Genomic DNA, 14,795 nt, shown 5'->3' with positions numbered 1-14,795 from the left:
ATTAAAACTAATCACATTAGCGGTTATAATTATTGCATTAGATTTTACTGTAGTTTAACTTTTCCCACCTTGACTGAAGTCTCTCTAGACTTCAGCAGAACAGATCTTCACTGGGAGCTTTAATTGTTGAGTATTTCACAAAGTAGAAAAACGGCTTAAAAGCTACATTAGTGCATTTTCACTGAAGTCGGTCACAGGTGTTTACTGTGTGCACCAGCATAATCAGAGTATCAATTATATCCCAACCTGTCTGCGGTTGTGTGTAACTTTTTTCTGCACGACGAGCTATGAACTCAAACATAAGCAAAAATGACATGAAAATGTTGACTAGTTCTCCCTCAGGGAAAGGAGTTTTACTGTTGCGCTCCCATTTGCAGAACATTTTTAAACACCAGGAAAAGAAACTTTTTTCATAGAAAAAACAAACTATTTACATTCTTGTGTCTTCATAAAACAAATGATCCCTGTATAACTTGCATGTATTGTACTTTTTAAATTCATTTTCTGATATTTTTTTTATGCAGAAATTACAGTGGAGGGGCCCTTAAGCAAAGCATTAGCCAATCAAGCTGTCACAGTGAAATCATTGCTGAGCTACTGGGCATGAAGCGAGGTTAACAGTGTGAACAACAGGGCAGGATTGGACAAGAAAATAATATTCTTGAAAAATTCTTTTTCATATTTCTTTGAACTGATCAAGTTGAAACTGGAAGGTTTTTTTAATGGAGAAAAACTGTTGCTGGGTTTTTTAAGTTCTCTTTCATGGACACAGCATATTTCTCTTAAACATTAATTGAATAAACTAATAATAAAATACATATTATGTTAGGGAAAAAGAAATTGTAAATTTAAGGTTAGGTTTATTATCTATGAAGTACTTTTCTTTATAAGTACATGCTTGTGAACATATTTTGCCAACACACACATTTTTCAAAATGAAAACAAAATTGAACCCCAAAGTTCAACCTTACCTGGACGTGTGACGTAAATAACCTTGTATCCTTCAAAATCTCCTTTCGGCTCCTTCCATGACACCTCAAGCTTGTCCTGTCCCAGGACTTTTACACGAAATCTCCGTGGTGATGAAACTGGTTACAGACAATGGGAAATAAACCATATTAACAGGTCTGTACAGTCTGACACATCTTGTAAGCATATGCATCAAAGGTAAATTACAATAAAACATTCTCATGCATCAGAGAATGCATGGTAATTTCCAATATTTTGGCAAATACTGGAAAACTTCAGTTGTCATTAATGTCTGAACCTTCACACTGGGGGGAGTCCAACTTTTCTGCTTATGAGTTTTAAAAAATCATTCCCAGCTCTCAAACAGTGTCTTGCAAAAGTTTTCTTAGAAATTGAAATTTAATGTTTAATGTTAAGCAAAGATCAAGTTCTACATAATTGAGAAGTGGAAGGAAATTATAAATCTTTTAGTATTTTGGGTTATTTCTCTAACAGCTTTGCATATGTAGAGAGTAAATGCACAATTGCAGAGATCTTTGCCCATTTTTCTTTGCAAAATAATACAGGCTAAGATTAAATGGAGAGAGAATGTCTGTGAACTTAAAGGTATGTGGTTGTTTTCTGCTGGAAAGTCAATTTCTAGCCCATTCCCAAGGCTCTGGCAGCCTTTAATTGATTTTCTTCTAGCGCTGCCCTCAATCTGAAAAGCAACAATGGGTGTGAATACTTTTGCATGGCCCTGCCAGACATTAGAATGGATGTGCTACAGGATGTGCTCTCCATTAACTTTCACTTACGCACAGTGACACCAAGCGCAAACCACAACTGTGAAAGAGGTAAATGAAACTGAACTCCCTCCAGAGTTCTGGTGCCATTGAGACAATCACTCTGTTTTTAACTGTCAAGAAACAGGGGAAAAAAACAGGATATACTGTATCTCATCCATGTGGAGGATACACATCAGAGAGATTAGATAGAACAGATGTCACATTAAAAAGCCCCAAAGTCCCACTCTCCTCCTCTTCCTTGTCTTCCTGAATTGTGCTCGTCTCTGTGGGGGATGACAGGTCTTGGTCGTGCTCATCTTACCGTATATATCAAAGCATCGTTCCTGCCTCTCGTCCTGATTAGTTGCTGGCCCTTTCAGCTGTCTAGATGCCTCTATCCCCCACTTTTCACCCAAACCCTTTTATTCATTTTTGCTCTCTTAGCGTTTCATCCGTCTGCTCTGCCATTCTTCATATTTGACTGATCCCTTGCTTTACTAATCTCAGGATGTCGGTTTGCTTTGAAATCAATTAGAAATGAGGGGAAGACAGTGAAAAGGAGAGAATGTGACTTTATTTTAACCAATAGGGGAGAAAAAAAAACAACAAAAAAAAACAACAAAAAAAAAACAAAAACAAAAAGGTACCAAAGGGAAAGGCTCTGGAATAGCATGTCGGTGCTATTCCTCTCCTGTCCTCGCCAGGATAATTTAGATGTAAATCACATAATAATGTGATCAAACGAACTCCACAAAACCCAACACACTTTACAATTGCCTCCACCTGTTAGTGACCTACAGAAAAGTCAACAACACTGTAAGCGGAATTTTTATGCAAGTATTTGAGCGTATATTCACTTTTCACTGCGGTTTTCTGAATAGTGTTGTTAAGTTTTCTTAAAGGACACAGGTTAAAACTATGGAATATGGCTATTGTAAAGAAAAACGATGGAAGGAACCACATAACCAGGTCAACAACCACCCTATCATTTACACACCAGCAAAGCCAAATCCCACATACTAAAAATATATCTAGACGCAGTACATTCCCCAGTTAACTTTAATTGACTACATAGAAAAAAAAAACAAACAGAAAACCCAGGGGGTGGAAAATAAGATATGAAACCCACAAACTAGTTTCTGTGTTTGTGCCTTCATTATGAGGTGAACAGTCTGCGGCTGCCAACTTCTTTAAATACCTACACAATGACTGATGCCTCATGAAGCTTTGATGCTCTGAAGCGAAATACACAAGAGGTTTTTAAAAAATGGCTCACTCAAAATAACCAAATGGGAATTGAAAAATGCTCTATTATAAATATTTTTTGGTGTTGAATATCTGTTTGGAACAATATACACACGTGTTACCTTCAAACAAGGCATAAAAATAGAAATCGATCAGTTTCCAGTTTTTAAAAGGTGTGCTGTATTTTAAAAGGTTGAGATTTTAAAACCAAAAAACCCTTTTTTCAGGCATTTCCAGAAGTTAAATATGCTTTTTATTATACAAAAGACTGATCAAATGGGGTATAGAATAGCACTCCATTTCTTCAAGCACTGCCAGTCAGCTCTGAATTGTGACTAAACAGGAAAAAAATATAGATTTTTTTGCTCCATTTTGGTATTACAGACATACGGCTTAGAGGAGCTGGTACTTTTGTTGGTCTACCACATAGAATTGGAATAAAATTTCTTGAGTTTTACAACTTTAATGCGGTCTATGTTTATGGAAATTAATACTTTTGAAAGACACTAAATTTTGAGCAGTACATCAAGGGCTGGTGTTGAAATAAGTCCTAGAAACCTCTTAAAAAATGATACCTGGCTAAACATGATAGCCTTAAGTCCCTCAGTATAGAAAACCTTTTAATGATCTTAACATTGAAGATAAAAGCATGAACAAAAAAGTCAATTTTTCTTCCCTGTTCTTATGTGTCAATTTGAAGAGCCTTTGGTGTTGTATTTTAATTTTTTTCTGCATTTTCCTATGTCTTTCTTTACAACACTGGGCTGAGAAACATTGATATTATCCACAAACCCCTGCAGCATTTTGAGTGAGCCACCTCTTTTATGCCAGAGATCAGTAACAGAAACCACTTATGTAGGTATGTAAAGAAACTTGAGTTCAGCACAGGAAGGATAATTCTCACTCCGGTGGAGAAAATGAAAAGCCCGTGCATTCAGGCAAATATATATTTATATGCAAACTCAGGTAAAAAATAAATAAATAAAAATACAGTACCAATTATCTCACCAACCTGGGGATGAGAATGAGGGCTGCATGAGATTTCAGCCCAGGGCTTAGCTCTCTCGTCTGAAGAAAGCTGCTGAAATCCCAAATGATTCAAGATGCAGATTTCATACCTCGCTGTTTGCAGTGTCGCTCAACTGTGTACTGTGCCTTCGTATCTGCATGTATGTTCATAAATTATGCATGTTTGTCCACAGCTGTAAGCACATGTATTCTGATGCTCACACAAAAAAATGAAACCTTTGGTGGCTGCTTTCAAAAACCCCCCTGCCTCTTGAAAAATCTGCCGGTTCCTTTGCAGCATTTTACACACACACACACGCATGCGCGTATATATATAAATACACACAAACACACACTCAGAAAAACCTTGGGATCTTTTCTGTGAGATTGGATTCTCACACACATAGAAAAGTATTGAATGGTGTGCAAATAGCCCAGTAAAGAGAGACAAAAGGCCTTGCCAGCAGAGATAGGAACTTAATTCTCATCAATTTTTCATCGAAGATCTCATGTAAACAGCAGGGGCCGAGTGTCCGTCACACTCGATGCCAGTTCTGCAGAAAGTCGAAAGTGCACGGATTTGACTGCATTTTAAATGAAGTGTTAGAGTAGACGGCGGTGGGCTGTGGTGTCAGGGGAGAGAACAGCAGTGAGCCGAGTACAGAAAACAGGAAAACTCATCTATAAGCAAGGGACCTCTGACGTGAGCGTGTTTCAGAAAAGACCCTGTGATCTATATTCCTATTGCAACCACTGAGATTTCTCAGAGAGGCTACAGTGTGGATTTCAGCATCAATAAATCAACAGAGAGCAGATTAATTACAAATATGCCTTTTCAATCCACACCCGTCAACATTGAATCAGGAGGACAAAACGGCTTTAAAAAGCAGAGCAAAGATAAAGAAGGGAGTGTATTTACCCAAATATTTTGTGCGATTTGGAATAGTTTTAAATAAAGTGCTTAAAATGTTCTAATTCAGAATATTTTCCCAAAGTTCTGATCAAATTAATATGTTAATAACTCGTACATGTGACCTAAAATGGTAACACAGTACACTGCTGGCATTTGATCACATCCCCCTGCCTGTTTCCCTCTAGGTGGTTTTACCTGAAGATACTTCATCTAGTCTTTCTCCGTGGGGGGATGGCAAACATGAGAAGTCTCTGTAAATCCTTCACTGAGCCACTGAAATTCCACCTTTAACCTCTGAAATTGGGATTTTCTGTCAGGTGTGGAAAGTGATTTAAGACAGACTAAGTAATTACTTAATGACAACCCTAACTTACTGAAACGTAGGGAAATTGGATAAACCCAATAACCCCATCCACAATACCCGACTTTAAATTCATAGAATAATTAAGCCAGGTGTTTTCTATTTCATTTTATCAATCAGTAAGCTTCAAAATGGGAAGTCTGTTCTGCTACAAAGGCTTCTCACCCTGCCTGACCCATTTGAAAACAAAGGTTCCACAGGAAAGGTTGGTCTTAGCCACTCGTAAGTCTTCAGCTCCTCCCGGGTCGCCGCTGTAGCCGGGGCTAGCACACAACGCCTCTAACTGAGGAATGCTGTGGCTGCTTTCGGTTCTCTCATATTCAGAGCAAATCCTAGCAACTGTCCATGCTGTGCAAGACTTTGTCTGTTGCAAAGTTTTGCCAAGCCAATTATCTGTCCAGACTGACCATTGCAAACGTTATTTGAACATACCAATGGTCAGAGCTGGAAGAATTAGCTTCTGTTTATTCTACCAAGTCAATAAACGGTTATAAATTCTCCTAAACGGCAACAACTTTCACCTTTTGTTTTATCTTATGCAAATGCAAAGTAAACATGAAGGTTTTAGCTCGTTTTCTTTAAAACATGGCTAAAGCGGACTCTATATTCATGGTTAAAAGACCATGAGTGACATTTCTTGAGAAATTTAGATTTTTTTCCATCATTAAAGTCAAACATCGAACAACTGAAAGCTTTTCAGTATGGAGAGAAAAAAACGTTATAGTTTTAAGCAAAAGTCACAAAGCAATCAATAGCTTCATGGGTATATGAGCATGATGTGAGCCAGCAACCCTTTTTCATAACCACTCCTGAACATTGGGAACAATTAGAGCAGTGTTTTTCATCCACTGTGCCGCGGCACACTAGTTTACCGTGAGTGATCGTCAGGTGTGCCGTGGAAATTATGCAATTTCACCTACCGTATTTTCCGGACTATAAGCTGCTACTTTTTTCCTACTCTTTGAGCATGCGGCTTTTCTGTAGATTTTTCTTCAACCACCAGGGGGCTCTTTAGCAGGAAGTGAATCATTGGAAGTCAAAATTGGAAATCAAAGAAGAACGCGCCAATTTTCATTTAGAACAAGCACATGCTAGCAGCAGGCATGATGGAGAAATGTTTTCAAACTCATATATGATGCAGCTTCTAAGTTGAGGAGTATCGATCTGGCAGCACAGGAGGCAAATAAAACTTCTGCACGTAAACTCGGCGTGAACAAAACCGGATTTGGAGACAGAGAACTGCGTCCTTAATATATCCAGCAGCTATTAGGACGCAGCCCTCTGCTGCCCTCTGCTGGGTCCTTATAGGAAACCGAGAGCGGCAGAGATACCAGCAGCCTGTAGCCCGGTGCGGCTGATATATGTTAGTTTCCGGGGGGTTGTCCAAAAAATTTGAAGGTACGGTTTATAGTATGGTGCTCTCATAGTCCGAAAAATATGGTAATTGGTCTTAAAATATTTTTTGAAAATTAATTATCTGCAAATAATGCCATCTTTGAGTGTCTTTGCTGTAGCAGTGACTAGCAGCGTAATGTAATTTTCTTACCACTAGATGGCAGTAGGTACAGAGCATTTTACATTAAAACAAGAGAATTAGTGATGCATGAATGTTGCTACGTTCATGCATCACACACAACAGTGTTGTGGTTGTTCAGGTGTATCTTTGAAGTGGACATGTTAAGTGCAATTTGAAATAAGAAATGTAAAATATGATAAAAATAATTTTTTGTGTTTATTGGATTCCTATTCAAGACACTTTGATAAGAATGACTATATATGTAATATAGGCGCTACAGAGCGTTTTTGTTTACATTTTTGGTTGGTGGTGTGCCTTGTGATTTTTTCAATTAAAACAATGTACCTTGGCTCAAAAAAGGTTGAAAAACACTGGATTAGAGAACGTGCATCTCCTGTAAGGCGGAAATGTGCAAATCTTCATCAGTCAGGAAATTATGATAAATCCATGACTTTATTTGTATTATGGCAACCGTTTTACATAGTTGTTTTTGTGTCTTTATCCATACTATATTGCTTCAAATATTTGCTCACCCATCCAGCATAGTGAATTGTGAAGTTGTTCCAACCACTTCTACTGCCACACGTGCTTAAGACCAAGCACCTAGGCACACAGACATCTTCCACAAACAACTGCGTCTGCAACCCATTCCAGTCCGGCACTCCAACCCTGAGGTGAATAGCGGATTGACATGGCCACAGACCTACAAACCTCATATGGCCATCACACAGGTAAAGAAAAGAGTTTGTGGAATGGGTTACTATGGCCTAATATCTGCCTCCAAGCCTTACATCACCAAGTGGAATGCACAGTGTCAGACGCAGTGGAGCAAAGCACACTAGACTGGACTCTAGTACTGCAGAGATGTGTTCTCTGGAGTGACAAATAAAGCCTCCCTGTCTGGTATTCAAGAGTTTGAGAATTGCCCGGAGAATAGCATTCCAGTGCCTGTCTGCAGAGTGTCAAGTATAAAGTTGGGTGCAGAGGGATGAAGGTGTGGGGATGTTTTTTTTGTTTTGTTTTGTTTTCTGGAGTTCTGTTGAAAGGAACTCTTAAATCGGCATACCGTGACATTTCAGTTCCAGGTTGATGTTCCCAACTTAGTGAGAACTTTACAGAGATATTCACTCTCTGTTCCCAACATGACTTAGCACCAGTGCACATTGTACAGTCCATGAAGACAAGAAGGAGCAAATGTGGTGTGGAAGAATGTGACTGAGATGCACAGAGACCTGACAGAACACATTTTGGTTGAGTTAAAGCTGGGACTATGAGTCAAGTCTTTTTGTCCAACACCATTGTCTGTCCTCACTTTTTTTTTATCTTTCTTCTGGAAGAAATTCCGACAAACATACTCCTAAACCACATGGAAAGCCTTTCAAGAAAAGCTTAACCTGTTATAACTGAATTATTTGGATTAGTTATGGGATGTTATTTAAGTTCCCATCTGCTTGAAGCCAGACGAACAAATACTTGTGGTAATATAGTGCATTTGAGATTTCCATCTTCTATCCAAAGATTTTTAATCTTGGAATAGGTCTCTGATAACTGATGCCATTTTGTTACGAACCACTTAGCATATGATGAACTAAAAAACAAAATAACTTCAATTTGAAATGGTGATAATAAAGTTACTATGACCACAAACTTTCTCATATGTCAGATAAATGCTGAAAAAGCCTTAGATTACAACTGGTCAAAGCCCTAAGTTTGTCAAGCCTCAACCAACATCGTGGAACAACAATTTATTTTTAAGGCTGTTATATACATTTTTCACTGGGCTGGCAATATTTGTGGAGGCTGTTATATGGCTGTGCAAAAATTCTGCAAAAGAAGCTTGGAAAAGATCCTGCACACAAAATGTGGCAGTAGGAACATGGTTTGCTCACAACCAATCAACACGTCAGACAGACACCGTAACTGCCCAACACCGTCTGAAACGGAGCTGTGGTAATCCCAGTCCCCTTTCTTTTGTATGAAATACCTTAAGAAATTACTATAACATAAATCTCTTTCAACTAAATATATCTCATACTGACCTTTGGTCCTCCGATTTTGTTTTATGACGTGGTAAAGCGTCAGCATATGTAATCTTAGTGTGGTTAAGGAGCTGGCGTCAACGTGAAATCGGTTTCAGTGCAGTCCTGTTTTAGGTTCACCAATTCCAAAACCCTTTGGGAGCGCTCCAACAAGGGAGGTGTCTCGCTGTAATGAAATCCTTGCACTGATTCAAGGGAAAATGTTTTTAGTGCCTCACACAACACTTGAAATCCAACAAATTAAAACTGAAAACTTTATTCCAGCTCTAATGTTTGGATAATGTTGGAAAACAAGCAGAACTAATTAAATAGGAACACAAATCAATCATTTTCATTCGGTGAACAAAAACCTCTTAAAAAGTTGATGTGTATAATAGGTCATTATGATAATGATGATGAGGAAACTCATTTTAGACTAATCAGGCAACGAGTAAGTCTATTTAATTGCTTCAATGTTAAATGAGCTGAAGACAGTGAAAGTGTAAACTTAAATTAGAAGTTTACTTGTTTTATACAAAGATCTGTGAATGAAAACCAATAAAACAGAAAAGACGCTTCATTTTAGGCTTTTAAATATCAAGAGATTCCACATTTGCATCATTTCCACATTTTCAAAATCTGTAGCCAGAGTGCAGCTTATACACCACGTGCACACAAATCAGCAGGTTCAAAAAGTAGAGTTAAAGAGTTATGGAAGCAAAAGAATCCACTTCTATCATCTTTTTAACAGCTGGAACAACTTGTTTTATGACTTTATCATCATGGCTTTTCCCTTTAAAAGGCACAGGAAGATCAGAGCACATGAGAAGGAAACAGTAAAAAGAAATACAAACTTTAAAAGTGAAATGGTAAAAGCAAAAGACCAAACTCAGAGTTTCCAAATGTAATAATTAAGCATCGTTATCACATTGTTAATTTTGCTTTTCATTGTAGTTTTTTCTTTGAAATTCAAATCTAAAGTAAGTGGGCCTTATCTAGTAGGCATGTCTTGCCACTGTTGCCTACTTCCATCCTATTTCCAATCAAATTGCTGGAGAACCCCTCAAACCTGTGGCCAGGTTTTAAATCAACACATAAAGCTCTGTTTTTCAAAGCCCTGCCACGTTTTCACTATCTTCTAAAGTTTATTGCCCTTCCAATTATACTGCCTGTCCTTATTATTAAAAGCCCACCTCAGTTATGTTTGGTCCTTTGCTGTAAGTCATTTTGTCTTTGGTGACACTTATGAGTACTGAGGCAGAGGTACTTACCTTGGCCTTTTGCTGTGTGAGGCAACACTGCGAAGAAAACAAAGCCCAGCAGGAAGAAGCTCAGTCTGACTGAGAACTGCATCCTGATTCCAGGTGACCAGAGGACACAAAACACCTGAGTTTAAGCGGAATAGGAAGAAGAAGGGAAGGAACAAAGGAGGCAGGAAGGAAGGAAGGATAGAATTACAAAAAATGATCAGAAACAGAAGGAGGTGACAGACTTCAGTTTTCCACTTAGCCTCCATTGAGCATTTCATTATAGATTCTGAGAAATGTTATGTTCTTTAATCTGTTTAGCAGTGAATCAGTCTGTGGCAAGTCTTTTACATGCAGTGCAAATTAGTAGATCATCTATTCCTTAATAGCAACCATAAATAACTGAGGGAAAAAAAATCAGAACACTTGACAAAATTTTTAAAAGCTAGCAGGAAGACTAATGAATTGTACCTACTCTTCCAATTCAAGAATTTTCCAAAAGTATCCATAACCAAATAACTTTTTTCACAATTCATTATGCATAACGAGAAACTTGGATCAAAATTTAAAACTCGCTTTTATTGAAATGTATTGTATTAGAAAAGTGCACAACTGTGAATTAAAGTGTGTTTTCTCAAAGTGTGGTCTTAACATGACCAAATGGGAAAAAGATCAAGGGCTATAAATACTTTGGCATAGATCAAATAAGAACTTATTACTCACTTTACCTGGTAACACATGCAGCCGTTGCAAACATCCTCTCAATATCACAGAACTAAACTAAAAGATAGTCAACATTTAATGAATCAACATATCTCAAATTAACTGGGCAAGCCATTTTGGCATAAAAATATTATTAAAATTTAAACCATTTATAGTCTTCTCTGTAGAATTAACTGTATTTGTGCCAAGCAGAAATTTTAATCAAGTCCAGTAAGAAGTTAGCAACTGGTTTGGAATTGAAATGTGATGAAATGTAGCTGCAAGAACCACAGAAAATGCATGCAAGCTTTAGAATTTCACCAGGTCCTGTGATCTTAACAGAGGTTTTCCTCCAATCATTATTAGTTTTTTTTTTTGTAAAGGAAATCTTTGATATGAGCTGAGGAGGGTTAGGAGAGCTGGCAATGGAATGAGCTTCATGCGAGTCTTTCAAGCTGCATCAAGCATGAAAACATGTTACTCCAGGGGGATAGAGGTGCAGCAGCAGACACAGCTGTCACCTGTAAGAGCTGCGTTTTCACTAACAATACAGAGGGAAAACTAGATATCCTCTGCAAGTAAAACCTGAGGGCACCAACTTGATTTAGAATATCCTGTCTTTTGTCTGCATGAACATTAAAAACAAGCAACTGGAAATGCAGAATTATAATTAAAATACCTTTACAACTGACAACAACTTAACTGAAAAGAAAAAGAAGCAAAACAAAAGAAAAGAAAAAAAACTTAAAGTAAATTCCTCATGGCAATAAACGTTTACATTCTCAGCTCAGTCTTAACTTTCGTTTTGGCATCAGACATAGTTGGCATCGTATCTAAAAGATCAATGAGCATTTATTATTTTTCTTACAGAGAAAACAAGTTGATCCTCTAGATGAGCTAACATATTAACTCGCCTTCAGACTCGCTGTTGTTTTGTTTCAGGTGAAGAAAAGCAACGGAAGTTGTCCTTAATTGATTTGAGCGCAGGTGAGATCTGCACGTCTCGCCATCAGCAGCCCAACTGAGACGCGCTGAGGTGGAATATAAAGGTTGTTCAAAGAGCGAGCTTTTTTTTTTTTTTTAGGTCTGTGCAGCGTGAATGCAGAGCAGCGTTACCTTCTCAGATCATATGTTTCCAGGTCCTGCCGTTTCCCTCCGGACACCTCAGTCACAGGATCGTTGGTCCCACACAGACTCCCCGACTCGGTCCGTTCAACAACTCTCGGCTGAACGACCTGGAGTCAAGTTACACTCAATGAGACACAAGACTACCGGTGGGGAATTTCAAAATAAAATACGTAGTTACCAAGGGTGCCGAAATGAATATTTATTATCCATAGACCTCTATTGACCTTATTCATTGGCGTCTCAATATATGTTTGAACGCCTCCTTCTGCCACTGCGGCACAGAACTAAAATCCATACAGATTTGTTTTATGTTAGGTTTACTCTTGTTAATACACCTCGAAGCCACAGGTTTCATTGTCTGATTTGTAGTATGAAAATTCACTGTTATTAACTTTAAAAATCAGTTCTCCTTGACAGACATAAATATTTTAACTGACAGAAAATCACACATCATATGTAGTACAAACACTACACAAGGTGGCTCCCCGAAGGGAATGCAGTGGACCCTGGAAGTAAGGAACCATAGCTGCACATGAAAATAGCTAATATTTGTGAAGTCCCTCTCTAAAACACTCCAAACTGCCTATAACTAATATGTGGCTGTTTTGTGTCTTCACAATAAATTGCACCTTCATAAAGTTTGACTTGACTTTGGGGTACAGCCAATCAACCCCAAGCAAAATAGATGCCACTCCACAATGGCTGCTATTGGCTAGCTTTGGAAATGCCAGCCAATAGAATGTCAAGTACCAATACGCCTAGGTATTTCAGCTTTCCAGACTGCATTTTCTTTCACATGTTTGAGATATACTGCAAGGAAAATAATCTAATTGGCAAATTTTCTGCAAATAAGTTGTATTCCCCAGAATATCTGAAGGTGAAAGGGAATCCATTAATACTGACTCATTAATAGACAGGAGTCCACCATGAGTTGGAGTTTTCTTTTAGTTTGCCCAGCTCCATTGTGTTTTTAAAAAAGCTATTGGCCAATGCCACAATTCACTTCAGATGGTGGTTATTGTGCTCATGTTCCGGTGATAAGAAGTTGAAGAAGCTGTGCAGTATATATTTTATGGACGTCCAGGCAAGTTTTAAAAAAAGACAGGAACACCGCGTGTGCACCCACGACGAACTGGGCCAGTTTGTGCTGAAACCAAAAAAGTAAGATTTGCGTATGTCTGTGTGCTTGCATGTGGGCAAGAAGTTTACTATAGGGCAGGGGTGGATAATCCTGGTCCTCGAGTGCAAATGACCTGCAACTCTTAGATCCAACACACTTCAATGAAATAGCTTAATCACCTCCTAGGTGCAGTCAAGTTCTCCAGAGTCCTGCTAATTACCTCATTATTTGACTCAGGTGTGTGGAAGTAGAGACAGATCTAAAAAGGAGCTCACGATGCCTGGAGCTGGTCACCCCTGCCATAGGACGATGTCCCAGCATATTGGCATCGTATCCCAAACTCAAGAGAAGAATGTACAGTAAAACAAACAAACAGGAAACAAAACAAACAATTATTTTATCAAACTTTATGTTGCTGGATTTCTACGGAGGTATTAAAAACAAGCTTATATTTATTGTAAAGAAGTTGAGATTGGTCCAGGAATCAATGGAACAATCTGTTACAATCAACATTGTTGAGAACTTTTATTTTGAAATATACCAAACTAACAGTATTAAGAGATGTTAAGTATCAACTTTATAATAGTTTTTTTTTTTAGTGAATAGTTTCTAAAATACACTTTCAAGCAGCCTGTTGCATCTCTCTATGAATGCACGAAAGTCTGTCAGATTGCCCCCCCCAGCTCCCAAGCAAAAGTACATTTTCCTACCGTTGATTTTTGTGCAAATAATTTTCCAAACTTCTCTTTTAATTTGAAAGGGGAATTTGAAAATCCCAATTATCTTACCGTGCCTCTTTTCGGGCAGCTTAACTTCAGCCCGCTCAGTTGAGACTTGCAGCGGGCTGATGGGTGTTTCCCGCTTCATTCGCCATCCACCCCTCCAGCTACTCATTCCTTTTCCTCTGTTTAATGCAAGGTGCGGCTGCAGAAAAATGCGTTTGAGTGGCAGGCGGGTTGAGCGGCTGCAGGTATAATATGTATTTCTGTGACCCTCCTGACTTTGCATGCTGTAAGACTCTTCAGGGGCTCCAGTTGATGCACCTTTCTCTTCGTGGGCAGGTGCTTGTTGTAAATCATACTTCCTCTATAGTACGGAGACGCTTTGACATTTGATTGTTTTTAGGTTTGCCTCAAGCTTCTGCGAAATATAGAAGGGTCATGAAAGAAAGAGAATTAAAATTACTAAATCAAAATGAAATGTTAAACTTTATTATCTTCTTCCCATATTGCAATAAGCAGAATTAGGACACAATGGCTAACAAAATCAATCAATCAATCAATCAATAAATTAATCATAATAAAAACATCTCACGTTGTCAATTAACCCAATTCTTAGTTTGTCTATTGTTTAAATAGTCAAATTTTGAGAAGTAATTTTTAACAGAATGTCTTCCTTGCAGAAAAAGTTTTTAGTTCACTTTGTTCATGGACCCATTTTTGTTTAAGTATTTTTTTTTTTGGTAAAGGTACAGTTCCCATTTTATGGCTAATTTCTGTCAGTTCAGCCAAAAATATTAACTTCTATCTGACTTGCTTATTATTACAGGTCACCTGACATAATGGTGTGATTCACTGGATTCATCAAGTTTTATGGATGAATATAGCTAAATGTTTACAACATTCAATAAATTTGAATATCAATAAAAATAATTCATTTCTGTAACTCAATTTACTAAGTGGCACATATAAAATAGATTCATAGCAAAATCTCAAATAATATTACACATATTTAATACAGATTAATGAAAAGTTTGTTTTTAAGGTCCTTTGTTAACACTTTATTTGAAGGGGTGTGCATA

The 14,795-nt window shown here is 37.9% G+C and overlaps 1 protein-coding gene across 1 annotated transcript in view; it reads right to left on the bottom strand.

Annotated features, from left to right (window-relative positions):
• The window catches only part of LOC103149766 (collagen alpha-1(XIV) chain-like), a 60,538-nt gene extending 48,529 nt beyond the window's left edge, over positions 1 to 12,009 (bottom strand). Inside the window, exons 1-3 of the mRNA XM_007569073.2 lie at positions 11,863 to 12,009; positions 10,069 to 10,183; positions 972 to 1,088 (exon numbers count right to left, since the gene is read on the bottom strand). Coding sequence (XP_007569135.1) covers positions 972 to 1,088; positions 10,069 to 10,150 — 199 coding nt within the window. The 5' untranslated portion in view covers positions 10,151 to 10,183; positions 11,863 to 12,009. The remainder of the gene's footprint in view (positions 1 to 971; positions 1,089 to 10,068; positions 10,184 to 11,862) is intronic.
• Between the last annotated feature and the right edge of the window lie 2,786 nt (positions 12,010 to 14,795).

Source organism: Poecilia formosa, unplaced genomic scaffold (genome assembly GCF_000485575.1).
Source record: "Poecilia formosa unplaced genomic scaffold, Poecilia_formosa-5.1.2 Scaffold235, whole genome shotgun sequence".
Classification (NCBI taxonomy): Eukaryota; Metazoa; Chordata; class Actinopteri; order Cyprinodontiformes; family Poeciliidae; genus Poecilia; species Poecilia formosa.
This window is presented reverse-complemented; position numbering and strand designations above follow the sequence as displayed.